The 21,716-nt window shown below is 43.5% G+C and overlaps 1 protein-coding gene across 3 annotated transcripts in view; it reads right to left on the reverse strand.

Annotated features, from left to right (window-relative positions):
* sulf2a (sulfatase 2a) overlaps nt 1–21,716 on the reverse strand; it is a 43,351-nt gene that overhangs the window by 1,644 nt on the left and 19,991 nt on the right. For all 3 annotated transcript variants that reach the window (XM_029432509.1, XM_029432506.1, XM_029432507.1), the window contains 19 exons: nt 9,337–9,605; nt 8,337–8,576; nt 8,062–8,213; nt 7,470–7,639; nt 5,837–5,987; nt 5,432–5,607; nt 5,165–5,293; nt 4,788–4,844; nt 4,553–4,682; nt 3,372–3,585; nt 2,683–2,965; nt 2,467–2,563; nt 1,805–1,899; nt 1,666–1,725; nt 1,418–1,584; nt 1,112–1,254; nt 834–942; nt 707–740; nt 127–180 (listed from right to left, as the gene is read on the reverse strand). In XM_029432509.1, the coding sequence (XP_029288369.1) occupies nt 127–180; nt 707–740; nt 834–942; nt 1,112–1,254; nt 1,418–1,584; nt 1,666–1,725; nt 1,805–1,899; nt 2,467–2,563; nt 2,683–2,965; nt 3,372–3,585; nt 4,553–4,682; nt 4,788–4,844; nt 5,165–5,293; nt 5,432–5,607; nt 5,837–5,987; nt 7,470–7,639; nt 8,062–8,213; nt 8,337–8,576; nt 9,337–9,535 (2,660 nt within the window). In that variant the 5' untranslated portion in view covers nt 9,536–9,605. The remainder of the gene's footprint in view (nt 1–126; nt 181–706; nt 741–833; nt 943–1,111; nt 1,255–1,417; nt 1,585–1,665; nt 1,726–1,804; nt 1,900–2,466; nt 2,564–2,682; nt 2,966–3,371; nt 3,586–4,552; nt 4,683–4,787; nt 4,845–5,164; nt 5,294–5,431; nt 5,608–5,836; nt 5,988–7,469; nt 7,640–8,061; nt 8,214–8,336; nt 8,577–9,336; nt 9,606–21,716) is intronic.

The raw sequence follows: 21,716 nt of genomic DNA on the forward strand, positions 1-21,716 counted from the left end.
TTACAGTAAATTGGAGAGAGGGGGAGCATGCTGCAGGGTCATCTAACCAAGCTGAAAAAATCTGGATGTAGATAGGAGTAGAGCTTGGCTGACTACGAAGGAACAGATGGGTGATGACAAACTCACAGCGATTTGGAGGAAGGCTTCTTCACTTTTGGCCTCTTTCGACGATGAACTGGCCTGAAGCATGCACAGCACGTACACACGCGCAGGGCAAATGCACGTGCATGGAGACAAACACACAGGTATATACAAACAAACATAGGTTCACACACATACATAAATACACACAAACAAACACACACACGCACACACACACACACACACACACACACACACACACACACACACACACACACACACACACACACACACAGCAGAGACAAGCAATTAGGCTTCATTACAAGACGGGAACAGCAGAAGCTGCAAAGCAGGCTTGCATTTTGGCCCTCTTTGGCTTCTGCTTCTTCATGCTAAAAAGGCTTTGATCAGAACAGTAAGGAACCCGTTTGAAGAGGTTCCATTTCAGCACAACATCACTGTATTTTATTTTCCTGACTCGCCAGTTGACTTGCAGTAAGAAGGAAACATAACCAAAGGCCCACTAGGGAGGCCGTAACCTCCCACAGTTCAAATTCTAACATGAAATCCATCTGCAGTGTTTGTGAAAGTAATCAACTGTGCTGTAAGTAGAAGAAAAAAATACCTGTATTCACTGAAGTAGTTTCGCTCTTTTCCTCCTGAAAGGAAATAGGGGTAACATTACTCTCAGAATCAGAAAAGGCTGGAGACACTATAATCAATCATGTTTGCCTTAGAGACTTTTTACTCACCCTTCTCCAGGTTGCATTGCTTATGTCCCTTGCAGGCCCGCAAGTCCATGAGCTGCTGATGCATTGCATTCAGAGCATTGCGGTCGAGGCTGCTGACAGCATTTATCAGCTACACGAAAAATAAGGATAAAATGTCAGTCAAAGCTCTCTGGAAAATCTCTGGAAAACCGGTAACCCCTGTGCTCACAGGAATGCACTGTGAAACATGTTGCGGGACCATTTTATAGTTATTATGTTATTTATGCCATATAGTTGGTGTGCCTGTACAAACGAAATACCTGATATGGGTCAATGTTGAGGTCAAAATACTCCAGGAAACCGGTAGCAAATTCACAAAACAGGAAGTTGTGCGTGTCATTGATGGTCCTTAGGCACCAATAGGTGTTGTTATTGGCACTGGTGCATGCACAGAATGGACCCACTGAGGGAGGGAAGGAGCAGGAGTGGGTGAGGGAGGGAGAGTGGAAAACAACGGGTATTAAAACAGTATTCCAAAAAATATTTTCACCTTAGCTTTTGTTTTGGAAAATATTTCAAAGTTCCACAACAATATTTTTCTAAACTCTTTATATGTTATTCCTCACTTGTCCAGAAGGGGGCAGTCTGCCAGTGATGGTTGTCATGGGTGAAGCAGGTGAGGCCAGGCATGCTGCAAGTGTCGTTGTTTTGGAGCCTCTTGAGGAATTTACGTAGTTTCTTTTTGCGCTTCGCTTCCTTCTGCAGCCACTGACTCTTTTGCTTTGATGGCATTCTGATAAGAACAAAACAAATGTAATACAGCAAGACTGCATTAGGAAATAAAAAAATATTGTCAAACAATGTAATTCTTTACCTGACTGAGTGCATGCGCCCTGCATTAAGCCTGAAAGCCTCTTTATTCTTGAAGAGATAACTGTAAAGACAGGAAACAACTGTCACATATGTAATTAGATCCATTTGCAGGCCACAATGCGGTTCGTAAACATTCTCACCTGGGAGTGTTACACTGACATTCCTCTGGCCGCACCTTTTTCAGGTGACCTTTGACATCCCGCAGGTTCTTGATTTTGGTCTGCAAGGTTTCAATCTGAAAACAGTAGGTGCAAACTCAGCCAAACAAACTTCATTATACACCACGCTGTGAACCTGTGAAATTGGTTTTACAGTAAGGAATAGCATTTTCTTGCTAGTTTTAAGTCACTGAATGGCCTGGCACTCAGACATACCTTTTGTGTACCTAGTAGGTCCCTCTGATCCTCTGCAGCTGGCCTCCTTGTTGTCCCAAGGATTTAATCAAAAACGCATTTTAAAATAAACCTTAAGACATATCTTTTTACCCTAGCTTTTACTTAAGGTGCCTTGCCATTTGTTGCATTAGTTTTTAAGTCTTAATCATTGCTTTGCATACTATTTTTTGTATCTTGGGTGTATTGATTCTAGTGGCTTTTATTTATTTTGTAACATTTTATTGTTGCAATTTTTTGTCTTGCAAATTTTCCATTTGTTATCAACAACAAGGCTTTTTCTTTTTCTTTTTTTTAACCTTTTTTTGTCTGTGCCGTTTGTCTTGCTCTGTGAAGCACTTTGGGCTGCCTGATTGTATGAAAGGTGTTATAAAAATTCATTTGAGATGAGGAAGAGAATGTAGCAGTACCTCATGCTCAATGTGCAGTTTGTGGTCTTTCCATGCTTGAAGAGACTTGTAGAGGCCTCCATCACATTTTACTGTGTCATTCATAAGAATAGAGCACCTGCAGGATACAAAAAACACAATAGCACCTTTTAAAATCATGCATGTGCAGTCTAAATCATTTATCCCTTTTATCACCAGAACATTCACATGAATGCAGACAGATGTAGACCGCAGCACCTGTAGGTGACTTTAAGAGCAGCGGGTAGTGCGAGTGAATTGCTGGTGGTGGGATTGGCGGTGACTCCCATGCCACTGAACTCTTCATTGTCCTCCTCATTCTCCGCTCCTCTGTTCCCATCTGTGGCCAAGCTGATGTTCCTGGAGCCCAGGGGCCGGTAGCCCTCCTCCAGGTCTACGGCATACAGGTCGCCATCCAGCTCAAACGACACAGAGCGGGCCCAGCGCTTCCTAGAGACAGCCTTACTGGATTTCATCTCTGAATTGGATGAGACAGAGGGACCTGAGTGAGATGAAAAAGAGGGTTGTGTTCTGATCTATAAGGATATACACAAGTGAAGACCAGCACATGACAAAAGCAAATATTGATAATATGAAAGAAATGTTCCATCCACTTGGTATCATATTTCAAGAATAATTTACAATACTTTCTATTTTTTTCTTTCATGGCCCTATGATAAAAGGCTGTACTCTAGTCCACCACTTGATGGCAGTGTATACACATTCTCCTCATCTCATGAATACTTCAAAAGCTGGTTATTCTAGTTTGAGGTTAATGGCCCTGTTTGGCAAAGTTTTGTAAGCTTCTGCAAGGACGTTTTCAAAGTAAAACACAAGTGTCTGAACAAAATCCGATCTATTAATAACCACCAGAACAATGGTACATGTGAGTGTCAAAAGGAACTTACTCTTCTTGGTGAGCAGCCTCTTCCTCTTCAGGAAGGATGTTTTGAAGCCCACATCGTCGCAGTTACAGCTGTCGGAGTTGGATGTGGGAGACAGCTGAACGTGGGAGGCACCACTGGCCATCAGAGCCTGCATACGTGGAGCATAGAGACTAGCCATGCCCTTGCACTTATACAGCCTCAGCTTGCCAGTCGGGTCCTCCACACACTGCCACTTCTGAAACAAGCAGAGGGAAATGTTATGATGTTGGGTATTTAGGCTTGTACTATAGCATAGCATAATTTTCTGATGCAGAGAAACCCATTGATTTAATGGGATAATTTGGATTGTTTGAAGGGGGTTGCATGAGATACTTGCCACAGTAGATGACGGCTGGCACGCCCGCAGTTTGGAGAAACAGAGAGGAGTACTAACAATGAAGTTAAGCAATGTACTGCCGAGTACAGGGGCAGCAGCAAAATGTATTTTAGCCACTTAAAAAAAATCTATATCAGTTTAAGTATGTTTGATATTGAGAATATTTCCACTGCTTTATCTTGCCGCCAGTCAGCCCTTTCCAACGGGGAATTTAAGTTATATCTATATATGCCCTCTTCAAAGCCACCAGACTCACCGGGGTTACTAGTCAACCGCTGCCTAACCAACAAACCTAACCGATCTCCAGTTTGTTTGTGTTATTGTGTGCGTTTCTTTTAGAGGACTAAAATACTTTTCGCTGCTGCCCCCAGCAGTACATTGCTCAGCTTCCTGCTGGTACTCCTGTCTGGTTCTCCAAACTGGGGGTGTGCGGACTGCCATCTACTGTACATACACTGACTCTGTACAAGTACCTCAGACAACGCCATTTCAAAACATCTAAGCTATCCGTTTAAAATGTTCTTTATGGGGTTATGCTCAAATTACCCTTACACAGACCTCTCATCCCGATCATCAGTATTCAAATATTCTAATATTGTCTCTTTATTTAGATTAGTTTTTAACAAATCAGACGGCTCTTTACACACGTTATACTCAGCACACTTCATTTTGAAGGATTAAAAAAAGACTTTGATGTCAAATTGAACCCTGAGAGCACAATGACTGCATAACAGATTGCAAATTGTCACCCTGCATGAGCTACACTCCGTGTGGTTCCCCTGAATCTTTAATAACCACTCTTTCTGAGCTCCTGCAGATATGGTACCTGTCCTGGCTGCTGGCAGGACGTCTGATACTCTGCTTTCTGGCACAGGTCCTTAACCCGCTGATATTTTGGCAGGAAGTTCTCCTCCTGGGCCATTTCCTTCCCATCAGCTCTCTTGTGTGGAAGCTTTCTGAAGAACAGGAAAACACATGCAGTTTTATTTTCAATCAACGAAAGACAAGGATGAGTCCAGACTGAAAACATGTCCTGCTAAAGGTCAATCAATAAAACATACCCTCTCTCCACCAGGAAAGAATCTCTCCATGTTTTACCCTTCCTGTTCAGCTGGAACCTGGAAAGTGAGTAAAAAGAACTGAAAAACCCTGTCAAACCACTCTGTGATATTTGCACTGAACAAACACGCATTCAATTTTAAAATGCCATCCTAGCATGGCGCTGAAAGGAATGTGGTGTTACACGTTTATATTTGGATTGTAGATTTCATTATGTCCAAGAAAACAAGAACAGAGATTTAAACTTTCATTTAAAAACTTTACAAAGTCCTGGCAAATTGCTTTTTGGCTCATAGTCATCTAATATGCAGCATTATAAATGCCATTCTTGAGTTGTCTGCTCAGGACACTGAGCAAAATAATTGTTGTGTGTGTTCACCTATTGACTGGCCTCTCTGTGTCCAGCAGCTTGAGGATAGACTTGCCATCCATTTCTGCAGGGATATCAACACCGGCCATGTCCAGCATAGTCGGTGCCAGGTCGACGTTTAACACTATGTGAGGATTACTGCAGGGAGCAAGAATGGGGTGATATTTTTCATTGGAATTTGGTAGAGAAAATGATAACAGTAATCTCACGTGTATAATATTGGAACACAGCATCTAGACATCAGAATATTTATTGAACAGCATCTATTTTACTCACATGGCACCTTGCTCCACATTTGGTCCTCGTATGTAGAAGGGAACACGGATATCAAACTCATAAGGCATTGATTTGCCCTTGACCAGACCAAACTGCCCAATGTGGTAGCCGTGGTCTGAAGTGTAAATGAGGTAAGTGTTGTCCAGTTCCCCCGTCTCCGCCAACATGTTGTACAGCTAGGGAGGATAGAATTCATTAAACTTTCATGCAATGTATGTCCATGTTAAATAGCTCAAGTCTCCTGTGCCAGTTTCAATGAAAAAGGATTGAACAATTTACCAAGTGTGTCAGTGAATACATTATGCTGTCAGAACAAGCACAGATCTCTCAGGACTCGAGACTTTTAAATGAAATGTGTGTCTGTGTGTGTATCTGTGTTTAAGCATATGTCTATCTGCTACCTACCTTCTCCACGCTGTCATCCACAGAGAGCAGGGTCTGCATCCTCCGGCGCTGCAGCATGTTGGTGAACTGCATGTGGACGGGCTTCATAGCTCCTGTGTAGCGGAGGATCCAGTGTTTGTCGAGGTTAGGGGCATAGTTGTAGCTCGGAGTTCTGAAAGAGGTAGAAAAACTTTAAACTTAAAGCTTAAACTTAAAACTCAATGCACTGTAATTTACGTTTAATTTGTGTTGCTTCTTTTATATCGTAACAAAGCACAGGCCTCATTCCAGTCACTGTAGCTCTCCATATATTTGCATTCAGTAGTTTTTTCCATCTCTACGCATGGGATTTTCATACTCTATAGCTATAAATTAGATAATAGAAAATGTACCAGTGTGTGCACAGTTGAATTGTGCATTCACAGCATTACTCTTTGCCTGTGTCTGCTGATGTCTCCTATCATTTTCTTTCTAAAGTAGCAAATAAACGGCAATGCTAAACTGGATGTTACATAAACCACATAAAATGCAAAGCAATGCAATCGATAGGCCTGCACACACTGAGCGCAGTTTGATCAATAATTAACTCCGAGCCATATGGAACTTTAATTATTTGAGAATAAACACTGCTAAATAGCTAGAAAATATATTTAACGTTTAATGCGGATCGATTTGACTTTTAAGAAATGCTAATGTCTTGCAGCCTGGCCCACAGTGGCAACTCCAATGTAGTGTAAAGATGTGTCTGCAAGGAGCCAAGGTGAGGAGAAGGTTTATCACCAGAGGAGTGCAGGACCTTTACTGCCTCTCTCTCTTCATTTGTTTGATAAGGGCGGAGGGAGATGGAATGTGAAAAATAGCCACGGAAGCGCTCACATCACCCGAGGGAGAGCAAATTTATGGAGAAAGAGCAATTAAAAGTTTGTACAAAGGCACTGGGGCTGAATTTTCACAATATTCTGTGTGTAAGGTCTGCGTGGCACAGGTTAATGATGCTGGAGGGATTACATGAAGCAGGAGAAGGGTGTGAAGGGGTTGCAGGGAGGAGGCAGAAACAGCAGTCTCATTACTGGCCTTGGATCTGTCTCTGGAGGCCAATATCAGGCCTGCCATTAGCCAGCAGCACTCGACAGCCAATCAGAAGCATGGAGGGTCAGGAAGACAAAGGCTGAAATGTTGTGTGATCGCGCCTAAATTATTACCTATGCATTAAACATACATCATTCATGCCTCTCTTTGATCACCACTGACAAAATGGTACAAATTAGCAGGCCTCATTACAGTGGTAACACTAATGTGAACAATACATGAGCCAAATAAACTGGAGCAAAACACTGGCAGTGCGTGGAGAGGGCTCAGCTGCCAAGAGCACACTGCAGGCAGAGGAAGATAAGATCGAGCTGAGATTATGGAATTTGTGTCATTCTGGGTCAAATGAAAAATGAGAAAAATTAATGTGTGGATGACTCATGTGCAAGCAAATAGCTGTGGGTGTGAAAATGTAACAGACAACATTGTGTTTGTCTGCTTTGTCCAACGTAAGCCAAATATGTGCTTATTAAATGGGCAAAACCAGTCCAGTGCAAAGTACACGAGTATCCCAAAACCTACAACAATCGGAGGCGTATGTTGGCGTTTTGAAGCATTTTCTTACATGTGCTGTGATGCGTTGGGGAAGGCAGTGCTGTACTGCGGGGCGGAGTCTTCTGGACCATGCGGAGCAACGTGGCTCAGCACCATCATGACAGGGCGGTGGGGGTACATCCTCTTAGACATACGGAAGTAGTTGATGCTGTCGTTAGTAATGATGTCTGTCAGGTAGTCCTGTGGAGCAAGCAGACATTGTCCATCAGGTACTCGGTGAGTGACAGAGGGAGTGAAAGGGAAGATGTCAAAGCCTTGAGTGCTCATTAATGACCCGGTGTGTGTCAAAAAGATTCCAAAGCACTACTGAATAACTACTATATCTACAGAATGACAATTCTGCACCAAATAATGACCCACAATGGATTTAATCAGCTGATTTTGAACTGTGATTTTTGTGAATCGGGTGAAGAGGATAAGACATGGAAAAGTAATTGCAACGCTCATTGCAAAGAGAAAAATTGTCATTTATAAATGTTGGTGATGCTTTTTAACTATTTATTAATTATGGGTAACTTACGTTTACTTATTGTTAACTGCTTAAAATGTAGAGATCTGTCAAAGCAATCTAAAAATACTTACTACACTCATATATAAATTACCTTAGAGTAGTCACCACTGTGTTTCTCTCGTACTCCGTTTCTGCAGAGGGTGTAGTTGTAGAAGCGTGAGTTCTTCACTAGTGCTACCCATTCCTTCCAGCCAGGGGGCACATAGGAGCCGTTGTACTCATTCAGATACTTTCCAAAGAAGGCTGAGTGAGGAAGAGGCAAGTAGTATGTTATTTTTGTAGTAGTATGTCATCGAGCTCAATACATCTGTGAAGTACCTGTTTAAATCTGCGTACACATCCATGTGTCCGAATTGTGGTGCTTACCTGTCCTGTAGCCAGAGTTATTGAGATGTACGGCGAAGGTGTGGGGCTCGTGGTGAGCCTGCCACGAGGGCGAGGAGCAGTTTTCGTTGTTGGTGTAGGTGTGGTGGTTGTGCACGTACTTCCCCGTCAGGATGGAGGAGCGGGACGGGCAGCACATGGGCGTGGTGGAGAAAGCGTTGGAGAAATGTGTGCCGCCCTTTTCCATGATGTGCCGAGTTTTGTTCATGGCCTGCATTGAGCCTGGGAGACAACAGTGCAAGTGAGAGTGAGAAGGAGGGGGGGGGGGGGGGGGTAAGGCGGGTGAGAGGACATTCAAAAGCCAAGGAGTGAAATGAAAGGGGTGCAGGGGAATATAAAACGATTGGAGAAGGAAAAAAAAGAGTGAGAGATTGAAGAAAACAGAGAGTGAAAAATATAAATAAAGGGCATGAGGGGTAAAAAAACATTATGGACATGGTAAGAGAAAAGGAAGGGGAGAAGGTAAATGAGGGAATAAATCTTTTTGGTAAAGTGTAACCCATTTCGATTCCTGTGTACTAAAAGCTTTTCAGGCTGATGGGGATTGTTTGGGAAAACAGATGCTTGACCATAAATTCCTGCTTTTCAATGTGAGTCTTCTCACTAGCGATCACAGGAGGACAAAAGATGTCACAGAGGCCATTATGCAGCCACTCCAGTCCAATACGCCACTAAAGGACTTAAGCGGGAAGGGAGATGGCCAGGGTTTGGCACCCAGACAATGGAAGCCATAGGCCGCCCTCATTTCATGCCAGCATTGGAGGAGTTGGCAATAGGAGCACATGACTTTGAGCGGGCCAGTTGTTATGGTGCCAAGAGGCAGCATTAGGCTGACTTTCCCTTGCTGATGCTGTTGGATACACATGGAGAGAATACCCATAGCCATGGGACAAGAACATAAAACGAACAGAGAGAGGCAGATGCACAAACACACAGTAAACACACACACACTAGAAGGGAATAATGGAGGAAAATGTCTCACCCAGTTCTATGTCCTGATCATCAGTGAGGATGAGGATGATGTTGGGTCGGATGTTGCGGAAGTGGCGGTCCCTCTGCAGGCGCGACCTGAGGCGATATCCAGACAGGTAGCCAGAGCCCTGGGCCACAGGAAGGATTCCCACCATGACAAGAAGGAGGAGAAGAAGAGGGAGAGGGGCGGAGAGCCCCCGCCCTGCCATCACGCTACCCTACAGTCACCTCCTCAATCCTTCGTTTCACACACAGGAGTCTGCAGCACCGTCACTCAATCTTAAAGATCGGACACAGAGGGAGACTGGTAAGAATATAACGCACACACATAGATACGCACACAACACAGTGAGAAATAGCAGATGCAAGCCTTGCACAGCCATTACAGGGTGCTCTTCCATACAAATGCACCCGTTTGGGCTGAGCTCAGCTCGTTAATCAATCATTAATGATGCATTAGAGTGGTGTCATTGGCTGGGTGTAATGATCTCTGGTGATGAGCACATGGCTGCCAGGCCAGAGCTAATGGGCCTGGGCCCTGGGCCAGCACAGGACTCACCTCCCCCTGAGAGGGTTAGGGTGGATATGAGGGGTGGGAGGAGGCGTAGAGGGGCAGAGGTGAAGGACAGAGACAGAAGAGGAGGGGATGAGAGGAGGAAAATCAAGACATGGGTAAATGAGCAGAGTGACAATGTGTTCTTATTAGAAAACTTCAAATTATACCAAGTCAACACACAGTTTGGAAAAAGTATTAAAGTATCTATGAAAAAGAAAGCAGTTAATATTAAAGTGGCAATATCACCAAGGTCAATAAAAGAAAACTGCCTCTAGATGTGCAGAGAATTGCAAATTCTGCTCTCCTTGTGTAAGTTCAACATAACAATTAGAGACAAAGATGTGTTAAATGGAGCTTTTTCATAATTAATCTCTACATGCAGTTCACAAATTATACTACAATCCTATTAGTTCCCCAATAGCTCTTCCTCATTAACAGTATAGCCCCTCCGAGTTTACCATGGCAACTGTTAGTTATCATCTTCTTATAAACCTGTAGCATTAGTACCTCACTATCTGGACTAAAGCGTTATCTGCAATTACTAAGAAACGCCAGGAACAAATGACTCTAGGATTTATAGCAAACAAAGCAACAAAAACAAGAGATTTATACTGTATATATTAACCAGGTTCACTACATATTCAATCTCAGCAGGTAAAGCTGAGAGGTCTGAACATTTCTTTAATTGAAAGAGTGTGACTGTTAAATAAAATGAAATCATTTTATTCCATATATCTTTGATTGAGCTGTTCTTCATCATACATTTATTATCCAATGAATATCAGAGGGCAAAAGAGAAGAGCTGAACCTTTGTTCCTATTTTATTATGACAGATAATCAGAGCAGCAATACACCTCAGTGACAATAATCATAAACTCAGTTTACAAGCAGCAGCATTAGTGTGCCCACTGAGATGCTCCACTGTCAGTGAGATAAGGTGGGGCTTTGGGCATTTGTGCGTATGAGTTTGTGAGTCCACAAGGATTATATAGCCGGAAGATGAAGACAATGAAAACAACATGACAACCTCTCTCTGCAGGGACTGCAACACCTTAACGGCAACCCGACTACAGTTCGACGTGGGGATAAGCAGGAACAAATGAACAAATGAACAAATACAAACACAGACAACCGCGCATGGATGCACAGGTACACAACTGACGCACTTATCAAAGACAGCATGAAGCCCTCAAAAAGGCAAAATCGAAACTATATTAAACATTTAAGAGAAGATAGAATTACAGAAGAGAAACTGTTTCCAATTATATTAGCCAATTAAATGGTTGTTATCAGTTGCTATCCCTGACATTATAATGCTTCAGACGGAGCAATATGGGCAAACTGCACCTACATGTGCACGTGACGATGGCAGTTTTAAACACGTGGTTAATGTTTAGGCTTTAGGATTAGGCTGGCGTCTTACAATTTCTATGAGGTGATCCAGTTTACCAATAGGTGATGATTACTAAACCAAATAGGAGGTAGATTAGGGCCATAACACCTCAAATCTATGCTCCCGATGGCAACCGATAATGGCCATTTAATGGGCTGATCACATTCGAAGCGGGTGAGAAACTTCGCTCCTCACAAACACAAAGCTCCCTGTTCCTCTCAGGGCTACGCTGTTGTCCAGATTGTGCTCATTAAGGTCTCCCCAAACACCCACACATATCCTCCATCCTACTCTGTGGTCTTCACAAAAACGTTTTCACAAAACGTGCACACCTACACACAGGATTACACACTACGTGCAAGTGAGCAACACACACACACACACACACACACACACACACACACACACACACGCACGTCTTTTCCAACGGCAGCTGTGTTTGCTCTGGCTTTCTACTCCCAGGGCATGTGGTTCTTCCCCAGAGGAACACATAAGCTCTGACCCAGGGTGCTGTGTTGTTTGAAACTGCCTTTGCTTCTTCCTCGTGCTCTCTCCCTGCCTGCATCCCTCTTTCATTTCTGGCATGGGATGAAAACAAGACACCAGCAATGAGGAAATCCAGGAAAACAAAACCTGGTGAAAGAATAACACACATTTAACCAGCTCTGTCTTCAACTAGCAGTGAATACCCCGTCACCAAAATGGATTCCAGGATGTGGATAAAGAATACATTCAGTGTGCTCAAATGAAGATCATTGGCTCCTCTTATAAAGCAGTTTGTGGTGTGGGAGGTACAGTATTTTCCTTTGATAGTTGTTTATTTCTTCATAAAGCTGATGTAGGCATAACCCGTCAGGAAAGAGTTCCAAATATAGTCCTGATTTACAAAAAAACATCCAGCTCGATTTTAAACGCTGATCCATCAATAGCCAAGTATGTAAATGTTGTGTTATTGACATGCTACGGTGGTGGATATATCCTTACATTACTCCCATGAGGCCTCCTCCTTCCCCCTGATACTAAGGACTAATTGGATTTTCAGCCTTTTATCAGCTCTAACTGACACATACAGTCCTTTCTTTTCAGTTTGCACTCCCCCTCTCTCTTTTATCTACCCATATTGTTTATCTCTCCGGGTGGCAGATGCTACATGAAACCGCAGAGAAAAAAGAGGAAACCATAACGTCCAAACAGACAGACACCATTATACCTTGAAGATGTGTGGGAAAAACATAGATGGACAACAGCAGCAGTACCTAGCCAAGCCGTTCTCAGTCTCTAACAACATGACCATTGTGACGGTTTGTAAGTACGCAAACATAATGTGAGGCAAGCCATGTCTCTGTAAACTGGGATGATTTAGAGCTTGATTTCCTGACAGATCTCTGCCCACATCAGCTCTTTCTACTAAGTGAGCTGCAAAACGACAGTGCTGATTCAGCCTGACAACACGGAATGAAAGAGGAATTTTTGCCATTTAGACAGAAGCACAAGACAACATGAGTAAATATAAGTCTCAGCAAAACTCATTAAAGGCTGAGGGCTTGGAGAGGAAGGGCTGGGGAGTAAGCTAGCAGAATATGAGATCACAAAGAATACGCTTCTAAAAGCATGTTGTGGGAACAAGGATCATCTAAGGTTATACAAATGCCAAGTGATGCCTGGAAGTCAGAACAGAGAAGGAAAGTTTTGCTCTTCAGTCATTCGCTTGTAAAGAGGCTCTAAGAGACAGCAGCACTGCATCACCAGATAAAAACTTAATGCCGTCCATCTTTTATTGATAAGACTGAATTATAAATGCTGTGACAACAGAGCTGGCCATGTCACAGCATGGGCATGATGGTAAGACGTTGGCAAGAGTGGAGAGATGAAAACACACACCAGATCGACAGACAGATATGTTACACTGGCCAACGACACGCATCTGTACATCAAGTATTATAGTTCAAGTGAGGTGGTGAGGAAGCTGAGAGAGTTCTTGACAAATCTCCCAAAGACTTTGCAGAGGCGTTAATGCACTTTTCCCCTAGAAATAAAACACCTTGGGCTTTAAAACAGGCATAAAGTCTGATTCTGAAACTGCAGCCCCCTGAGAAGGCAAGAAACACAGATAGAATATGAGAAAACCAAGGGGAAAAAACTGACATTTATTACATATTGAAAGAGGACGAGTCATGCTGTACACTTGCAATTTAATCAGCTGTGTCTCATGTCGCAGATGAAATATGGAGGAGAAAGCCCACAAGCTTGAAGCCAGACTCCTGGATTCTCTATCTCGAATGTTCTGAGAGAGATGGAGAGAAAAAGACGGAGAGTGTGAGAAAGGGAAAGAACCTCGAGGCATATAGTTCGGAGAGAACAAAGCCTGAGCACTTCCATTGCAGATGGATTTTTTTTCACAAACATGAAAACTAGATTCACAGACCAGGCTTCCCTATAAAATAGAACAGAATAAAACAATACGGTAGCAAAGAACCTCCAAATCTCTACGGCTTCGTTCTCAATGCAGGAATTTGCCATTAACTGCTGGAAAACTTAAAGAAAGTGGCCAGGAAAGTTTAAATAGACACATCCAGCTCTGAATGTGGCCCGCCGCAACACTATAAAGCCAATCCCTTTGGTCATAATTGAGGCTGGCAGGGCTTTTCTAATGTGTGACTTTGTTCCCATTGGCCTGCCTAGCTCTGAACAGAATGTGCAAAATCTCCAAGGACCCTTAAATTTACCAACAAAAGTTGGCATTCAGATGCAAATTTTGCAACGGCATGCATCTATGTGAGAGTAACTTTCTCTCAGAGCAGTGTGTGTGCGTGTGTGTGTGTGTGTGTGTGTGTGTGTGTGTGTGTGTGTGTGTGTGTGTGTGTGTGTGTGTGTGTTTGAGTGGAAGGAGGGGTTGGCAATTCTCAATACAGTAAGGAATGCTTTTTTAATGATAATAAGAAGTCGTGGTTTGTTGCCATCCTTCATCTATCATTCACTGATTGCAAAGCTTTGCTCCACCACCAGACTGGAAAAACACAGCTGCAAAATCATTATTTTTAATCAGGCAGGTTAATCTCTTGCCTAAATGACAAAATATGTTCTTCAACAGTATATTCAAAGTGACCCATAAAGCATTGTCTGCTCATTTGACCCTATTGACCAAAAACCCTGTGTTCTTGTTTTTAAAGGCTTTCTGTGCCTATCAACTATCTCAATATACTTTTACTTTTATCTGTACGGTAAGAAAATTCCTGCTTTGGTACCGAATGTACACATGGGTAGTTTTGAGCTATTTCAAGAACCAATGCTGTCATTGTGTTCTAATGTCTAATGTCAGGTGCTTTAAGTACAGCTGCATCCCAAATGATCGGTTCTACTAATGACCTCTAAACAAAGGGCTTAGTAATTACTATTGTTGGTTTGATGACATCTAAAACAATGGCTCCTTTAACAGGTCAGCACGATCCCTTCAAAAATCTCCAGGCCCTGAAATCATATTCAATAACTCTCCAACTGCTCTTTGGTTTAAAATAGTGCCTGCTCATTCTTTTGACAAACGTGCCTTTACTTCAATACTACTTTACTTAACTTCAATTCAAGTTGAGAATGACAAGCGATAATGCGGTGACTGATCCCATTCACCAGAAAGATTTAATTTAGATTTCCCTCAGGTTCCGATAAGCTCGGTACTCTGCAGACATTTAAGATGACAGTCACAACATGCACAGCAATTTTCTGTTTGAATACCCAGACACAAAGAGCAGAGGTTGGACCTTAAAAGTGAGAAAATGAGATTTGTGCTGCGATGAGTTGTCTCAAGTGTGACATATTTCTTTCTGCAGTTACTGTGAAACAGTTTGCCTCTACAATTGTGTTTCCTTTCTTGTTTAAACATAATATTCTTCCCTAACCTTTAAATCCACGTGGAATGTGCTGCCCAGACAGTGAAATATGAATGAGTGTAATTTTAGCACTTAACACGTCATTAATCCTGCAGCGAGTCTGTTGCCCTGAGAAAAAGGGTGAAGCTGTGATGTGTTCTGGCTGTAAAGCTCACACACACACACACACACACACACACACACACACACACACACACACACACACACACACACACACACACACACACACACACACACACACACACACACACATATTTTTTTTTTCCAGGAATGACAGAATGAATGTTACTGGGTACCACCATCCATTTAGTTTATATACACAATATAGCCAAACGTACACGGACACTCCTGGTATGGGTTTTTTAACTAGCTTTAGGTACCAGGTACTTTTCTCGAAATAGTAGTACCCCCCTCAGTGTAGGCTAGATTCTTAGCTGATCGTCATAGCGACGCCACATAATACTGCCGTGACATATTCTTCAACGCGACACAGACAAACAAAGAAAGTGCGTTCTCTCACGTTATCCTTTCTTCGGCAACAAAACAGAGGAACTTCTGTACCTCATCAATTGATCACAGTGTTTTTGCATTTATGGGTTGCCATTATTTTTAAATCATGGTCAAGTGAATAAAAATATTTGGTCACTATTGATGGTAGCTTGGCTATTTAAAAATGGCAGGTTTGTGCAAGCTGTCCCGTGTTGCGTGGTTGCCGTGCCATGCAGTGGAAATGCAGCTTAAGTGCCAAGCAAGTGAAGTACGTGACTTTCCAGCACAGAGCCCTAATCTGAACCCCATTCAATACCTTTGGGCTGAAGTGGAGCAGCAACTGTGAGTAATAAGTATGTAAGTGAAAGTTGCATGGAAGTAGATAATAAACAAACAAACGGATTAATTATAAATGCAAAGACACACAGTTGGAAACTGTCCTCAGAAGTCATCTTCTGGTCACGCAATACTTTGAAAGACTTCCTCACACAGTTTGGTCCATACCCAGAGACAGGGAAGAAAAATCATCTCTATCTCTGCAACTCTATAATCCACAGGGCCCATTATCTTTTTAAATGGTGCAAGTGATGGGATGCCGGTTGAATGGTTTGGAGGAAAAAATAAGAGGATGAAGGAGAAAGAGAGAGAGAGACAGACAGAGAACAGAGAGAGAGAGAGAGAGAGAGACAGAGAGAGAGAGAGAGACGAGAGAGAGAGACAGACAGACAGAGAGAGAGAGAGAGAGAGGATAGACAGACGATACAGAGGAGAGAGAAGAGAGAGAGAGGAGAGAGAGAGAGGAGACAACAGAGACAGAGAGAGAGAGAGATAGACACAGATAGAGAAGAGAGAGAGAGAGAGAACATACAATAGAGACAGACATAGACAGAGAGAGAGAGAGAGAGAGAGAGAGACAGACAGAGAAAAGAGAGACAACCTAGACGAGAACCGAGGAAGAGAAGAGAGAGAGCGATGAGAGGAGAGAGAGAGACAGACCGAGACCCTCATCTCGTCTCCCTCTCTCTCTCTCTTCTCCTAGTAGAGAGAGATAGACCATACCAGCCCTACCTCGAGATAGGACATACCTCTACCAGACCATGTATATATCATATCTCTCTCGATAGGATCAGAGAGAGAGAGATAGAGAAGACAGACAGAGACATAGAGAGGAGACCAGACAGAGACCCGACAGAGATAATAGAGAAGATAGAAGAGAGATAGATAGGACAGACAGAGCACGAAGAGATCGTATGAGAGAAGATAGAGACAGATGAGAGAAGGAGAGAGTATATCTAGATATATATAGTACATACACCTAACTACACTAGACTATATAACATAACGACATATACTATATAGATAGAGACAACAAGATACAGAGAGGAGAGAGTAGACTTAGAGATAGAGAGAGAGCTGATATAGATAGATAGATAGAGAGAGAGAGAAGAGAGAGAGAGGAGGAGACAGACAAGACAGAGAGAGAGCGAGAGAGAGAGACAGACAGACAGACAGACAGACAGAGAGACAGACAGACAGACAGACAGAGACAGAGAGAGAGAGAGAGAGAGAGAGAGAGAGAGAGAGAGAGAGAGAGAGACAGACAGACAGACAGACAGACAGACAGAGAGAGAGAGAGAGAGAGAGAGAGAGAGGCCCAGTCATGATGTGTTCTCGCTTGAGAACAAAGAGCTCTGACAGACTCCCTGGGTCTGTTCTGTTGATATAAATGTACCCCATACACTAGCATGCAGGCAGAGCAACAGACAGACACACAGACACACAGACACACCCACACTCTGCGTATCAGACTTCAAACTTCTCTCTCCAACAAGGGGACATCTTATTATTATCTCTGAATCTGGAGGAAATGAACAGCATCGTATTGTTGTATTGTTCTGAAATTGTTTGGCCCCGGCAGCACTAGAGGGACATCACACAGCTACTGCCTGTCTTTTTGTCTCCTCCAGGTTTAACAAACTAACACAGTGAAGATATTCTTCATAATGAGCTTTGAATGCAGCCACACCACAAATAATAACATCAAAAGCTGATGCAGTGAGGATGTTTTGGTTATTGAATTCAGTCTCCATCTCTCAAGACGCTAGTTTTCCCTTTCATCCACAAGTCCACTTTGCTCTTGCTCTCTGTTTCCAGCAGCAACAGAGTGGCATGTAGGGCTAGCGTGGTGGTCTGCGGGGTTTTTCGGGGGGCTTCAGTCAGGGTCCTCGGCAGGGTCACGGCATTTACCCCTCCTCCTCTGCACCCTTGTGGAACGCTCCAACAGAGCTCAAAGAGAACACGGAGGTGTTAGAGAGAAAACACAAACAGAGCCCCGATTGTCCCTGACTTGGGTTCAACCCCCCACAACCCCACCTCCAGGGGTTTAAGACTGAGAGAATGAGCAACTGTCAATGGTGTTTTGTAAATACGTAGCTGTTTTCACTTCAGATGGGTTTATTCTGATGTCAGAGGAAAATGCGCCTGCTTTGCAGTCTGCGAGTGTCTATGCCTGTCCTGTCCCATTGAGGTTTGTATGGGAAAACCATTTGTGGTGTGTCCGAGAGAGCGGCACAATTGCCAGCTCCTTTGAGACAGAGGTTGACAGCTGAAACAAGTGAGCAAGCTGGTGGACAGGGCAGCCCGCTGAGTGATAGCTGTTTCTTATTGGCACTTATTGACCAGAGGCAAAGCCCCCCTACAGTGTGTCACCTCTCAGCTAAATGGATTACAGACAAATCAGCCGGGGCCAATTGTTCCACCGACCTTACTACCTCACTGAGACCTTAGTGCAGCTAAATGACTTCTGCTTGACATTGCGTAACTGAAGCGCCAATGAGGAATAAAACATCGCTCAAAATATAATCTGCTAAGAACGGCAAGAAATACAAAAGAAATGCTTGATGAGAGGAACGTTATTGGGATGCACACAGTGATATTTATCTGCTCAGGATAATGCAATTATCCCTCTAGTTTGTAATCTGCACACGTGTTAGTAAAATTAGATCATGTTCCAGAGGACTCATAGATTTTAAGATGTCATTTGTTGTGTTTTAATTACATGCCATTTCTCTCCCATCATCAAATTAGCACCTGCAATGGGGACTGCTCCTAATGGCCCCGACTTAATGATGATTACAGACAATATCGGTTTCAACTTTCAGTAAACAACTGCTGCCAGCCTGCTCAATAAATTACAGCCCAGATGAATCAATATACTGGCTGGAAGCTACAGTTCAGCTGCTGAAGAAGTGATCACTTCGATAGACTCTGGATGCTTTACTCTACTAATAAACAATGGCTCTTGACTCCTCAAAGAGGCCCTACGCAGCAGAGGGATGTTTTACCCAGGGGTGGTGGGGGTCTGCGGGCGCAGTGGGGACCATCTTCTCTGGTGTTAAGCATACCCCTGGGGGTTGGAGAGGCAGCGACCACTTCTTTACTTTTTCACTCCGCCCATTCTCTGTCCTAACCCCCCTACTCCGTGCTGGCTGGCTTTCTCTTGCCCTTTTGTCGGCGGATTACTGGGGTTTAGAGACGCACACACTGATCCCTCCCTCCCCTAACGGAACCACACAGGGGGTTAAGACTGGAGCACAGAGGGGAGACCTCCGCATAATGATCTGAATTACAGAAGCTTTCTATGTATGGCCACTTAAATCCCCCCCCCCATTTGCTCTACTCAGAAATAACGACAGAGCGCTATTCAGTGCTTGTGGTTTTCCCAGCATGAATCTTGGGATACATGTCAAAACCCAAAACAGATTTCTTAAATCTATAACAACACCTACAAGTTCAGAGAGGGAGCTTGAAACTGAACTCTTTGTTTTTTGTTCAGTTTGAACACAAACATGTGTGATGGCCCTTGTAATCATCTGTAAATGACCAAAACAGAAAAATACCCACGGCCAACAAGCAAGCCTCAGGTGAAACCACAGCGATGTGAAACTGCACGCAGTCAACACACACAGGCTGTCGTCTCCTCTACAGGTCGGTATCCATCTCTCTCTGCCTTGTCCCCTGGACAGATGCCCACACAGTCCATCTGTCTGCGCTGACCTGTGTTTGGGACCATGGGGGGAGCCTAAGTGGTCCAGGAAGGGGGACTCTGGCATGTTGCCTGCCTGGTAATGACAGTTAAGCTGCCAGCGGCTTGCCTAACAGCTCTGGAGGTCTCTCTGTGGTGCTACAGTATTGATATAGTATCGGGTTGCAAATGGCTTGGCATCCTTTTAATGAGAGCTCAGATTGATCAGGCGGCAGTGGCTCTCCCTTTACTGTGGATGATGCTCATTGGCTGTTCCTGCAGGCCTGACCCCCCTCTGATCTGTATCACTGACTGAGGAAGGGGACACCCTTATGCCCACAAAACATAGTCACACACACAAAAACAAGCACACACTCATGTACAAATGTACAAATGCTAAAGATGCCAGGAGGAATGTTGTTTAGTTAGTAGTTACAATTAGTTGTAACTAAAATAGTCAAGGGCAAAAGCTTTAGTTAGAAACATATTCCACCTTGGAGCGTCATAAAGGTTCAGGTGTTTGCAACATCTTAAACAAAATGTAACTGTTAAGGGACTCAATCGGTCGCCAAAGTAATGGAGTGTAAAATACTACTGAATGTTAACTTTACAAGAACATAATTGAAACTTGAAATTGATTTATGAAGTAAAAAATAATCTGTTTTAGTCTGCTAGTCGTAATAAAAAGATCAAGTTGCTGTAAAGAATACTTTATCAGTACTTACAGAGAAAAACGCTTTAAGCATTTCACTGATGGTAAAGAGAATGGCTGAAATAACAACCAACAGTTATCAAAAAACTAAAGTTAGGAAAGTAAAACTTTAAAGAAAAATCAAAACAATATTCTAACATTTATTCTGACACATGGCAACACCCACGCACATGCACACGTAACTAACTGAATCCTCCACCCACACACAGGAAAAGCTTCTCTGTACGGTCACTAACTGGACACAGGAAGTAAGTAAAGTTCAATTAAACAGATAGAGTCAAGGAGAGAGAGAGAACAGAGCAGAGCAAAAATATATTCAAACACCTGCCCGTCACCCTCTATAATGGTACTTCACCTCCTCCACCTGTTTACCTGCCTCCACAGGCTCATGTCAAGGTCACAGCAGTGGTCTCTTGAGATGTTACTCTCTCCTATTAGCCTTCCATTAAGCTCAGGAGACCCCCCCCCTCAGCCTCTGGACCTCCCCTGGGATCTACAGCAGGGCAGTAACAGGATGGAGGCAGAAACCCTGTTCAGTACTCGGGAGAGAGGACATTGTGATTACTTTTCAGTGGCCTTTACTAGTGAAGCAGCCGTGAGACCGTTCCACGAGTGTGCTGCCGATCGGTCACACTGAAATGTGATGGGAAAAAATTCAAGCGCCAAATGCACTGGATTTGCACGGGTGGAAATGGTACATGTTGCGATTATGTCCTCTTCAAAATGTTCTCCACACACACCCGGTGGTAACCTGGTCGCCCTCTTCATCACTTTCTTTCACACTTTTCTCCTCTGTTTTTTATTAAACATGAATTAGCAGCGCCTTGATCAAGTTCATCACCCATGTGTTGTAATTAGTGCTGTGTCAGAGCGCAGCCTCGTTTTACTAATATAGTAATTACTGCACCAACGGCCTGCTCTCTGACCTCATTCACCCCCACCCCCACCCCCACCTCCACGTACCTTCAAACCTCCCTATTGGACCTTCCTATCAGCTCAGATGGAACATTAAGCATCAGGTTGGACAGAAGATATAGCCAGCTTTTCAATTGGGGGGTGGGGTTGTGGGGGGTTAATAACCTTTTACTGTGGATCACATTGAGCAAAAAGGTCAATCAGATTCATGAGAGAAGCGTCGTCGATGAAGGTCTGCACTTAATGAGCGTTGTATAGCGGCAAGATCGCTTTTGCACTCTCCTACGTGTGAAGTAGAAATGCATTAAAATAAATAGGGAGTGCAGCCAATTCAAGACACACATAAAATGGCCAGTAAATTCATAGGGTAAGCAGACAAGAGGGACAGAGATACACAGCCTCGGCCTATGGAGGAGA

Source organism: Cottoperca gobio, chromosome 5 (genome assembly GCF_900634415.1).
Source record: "Cottoperca gobio chromosome 5, fCotGob3.1, whole genome shotgun sequence".
Lineage (NCBI taxonomy): Eukaryota > Metazoa > Chordata > Actinopteri > Perciformes > Bovichtidae > Cottoperca > Cottoperca gobio.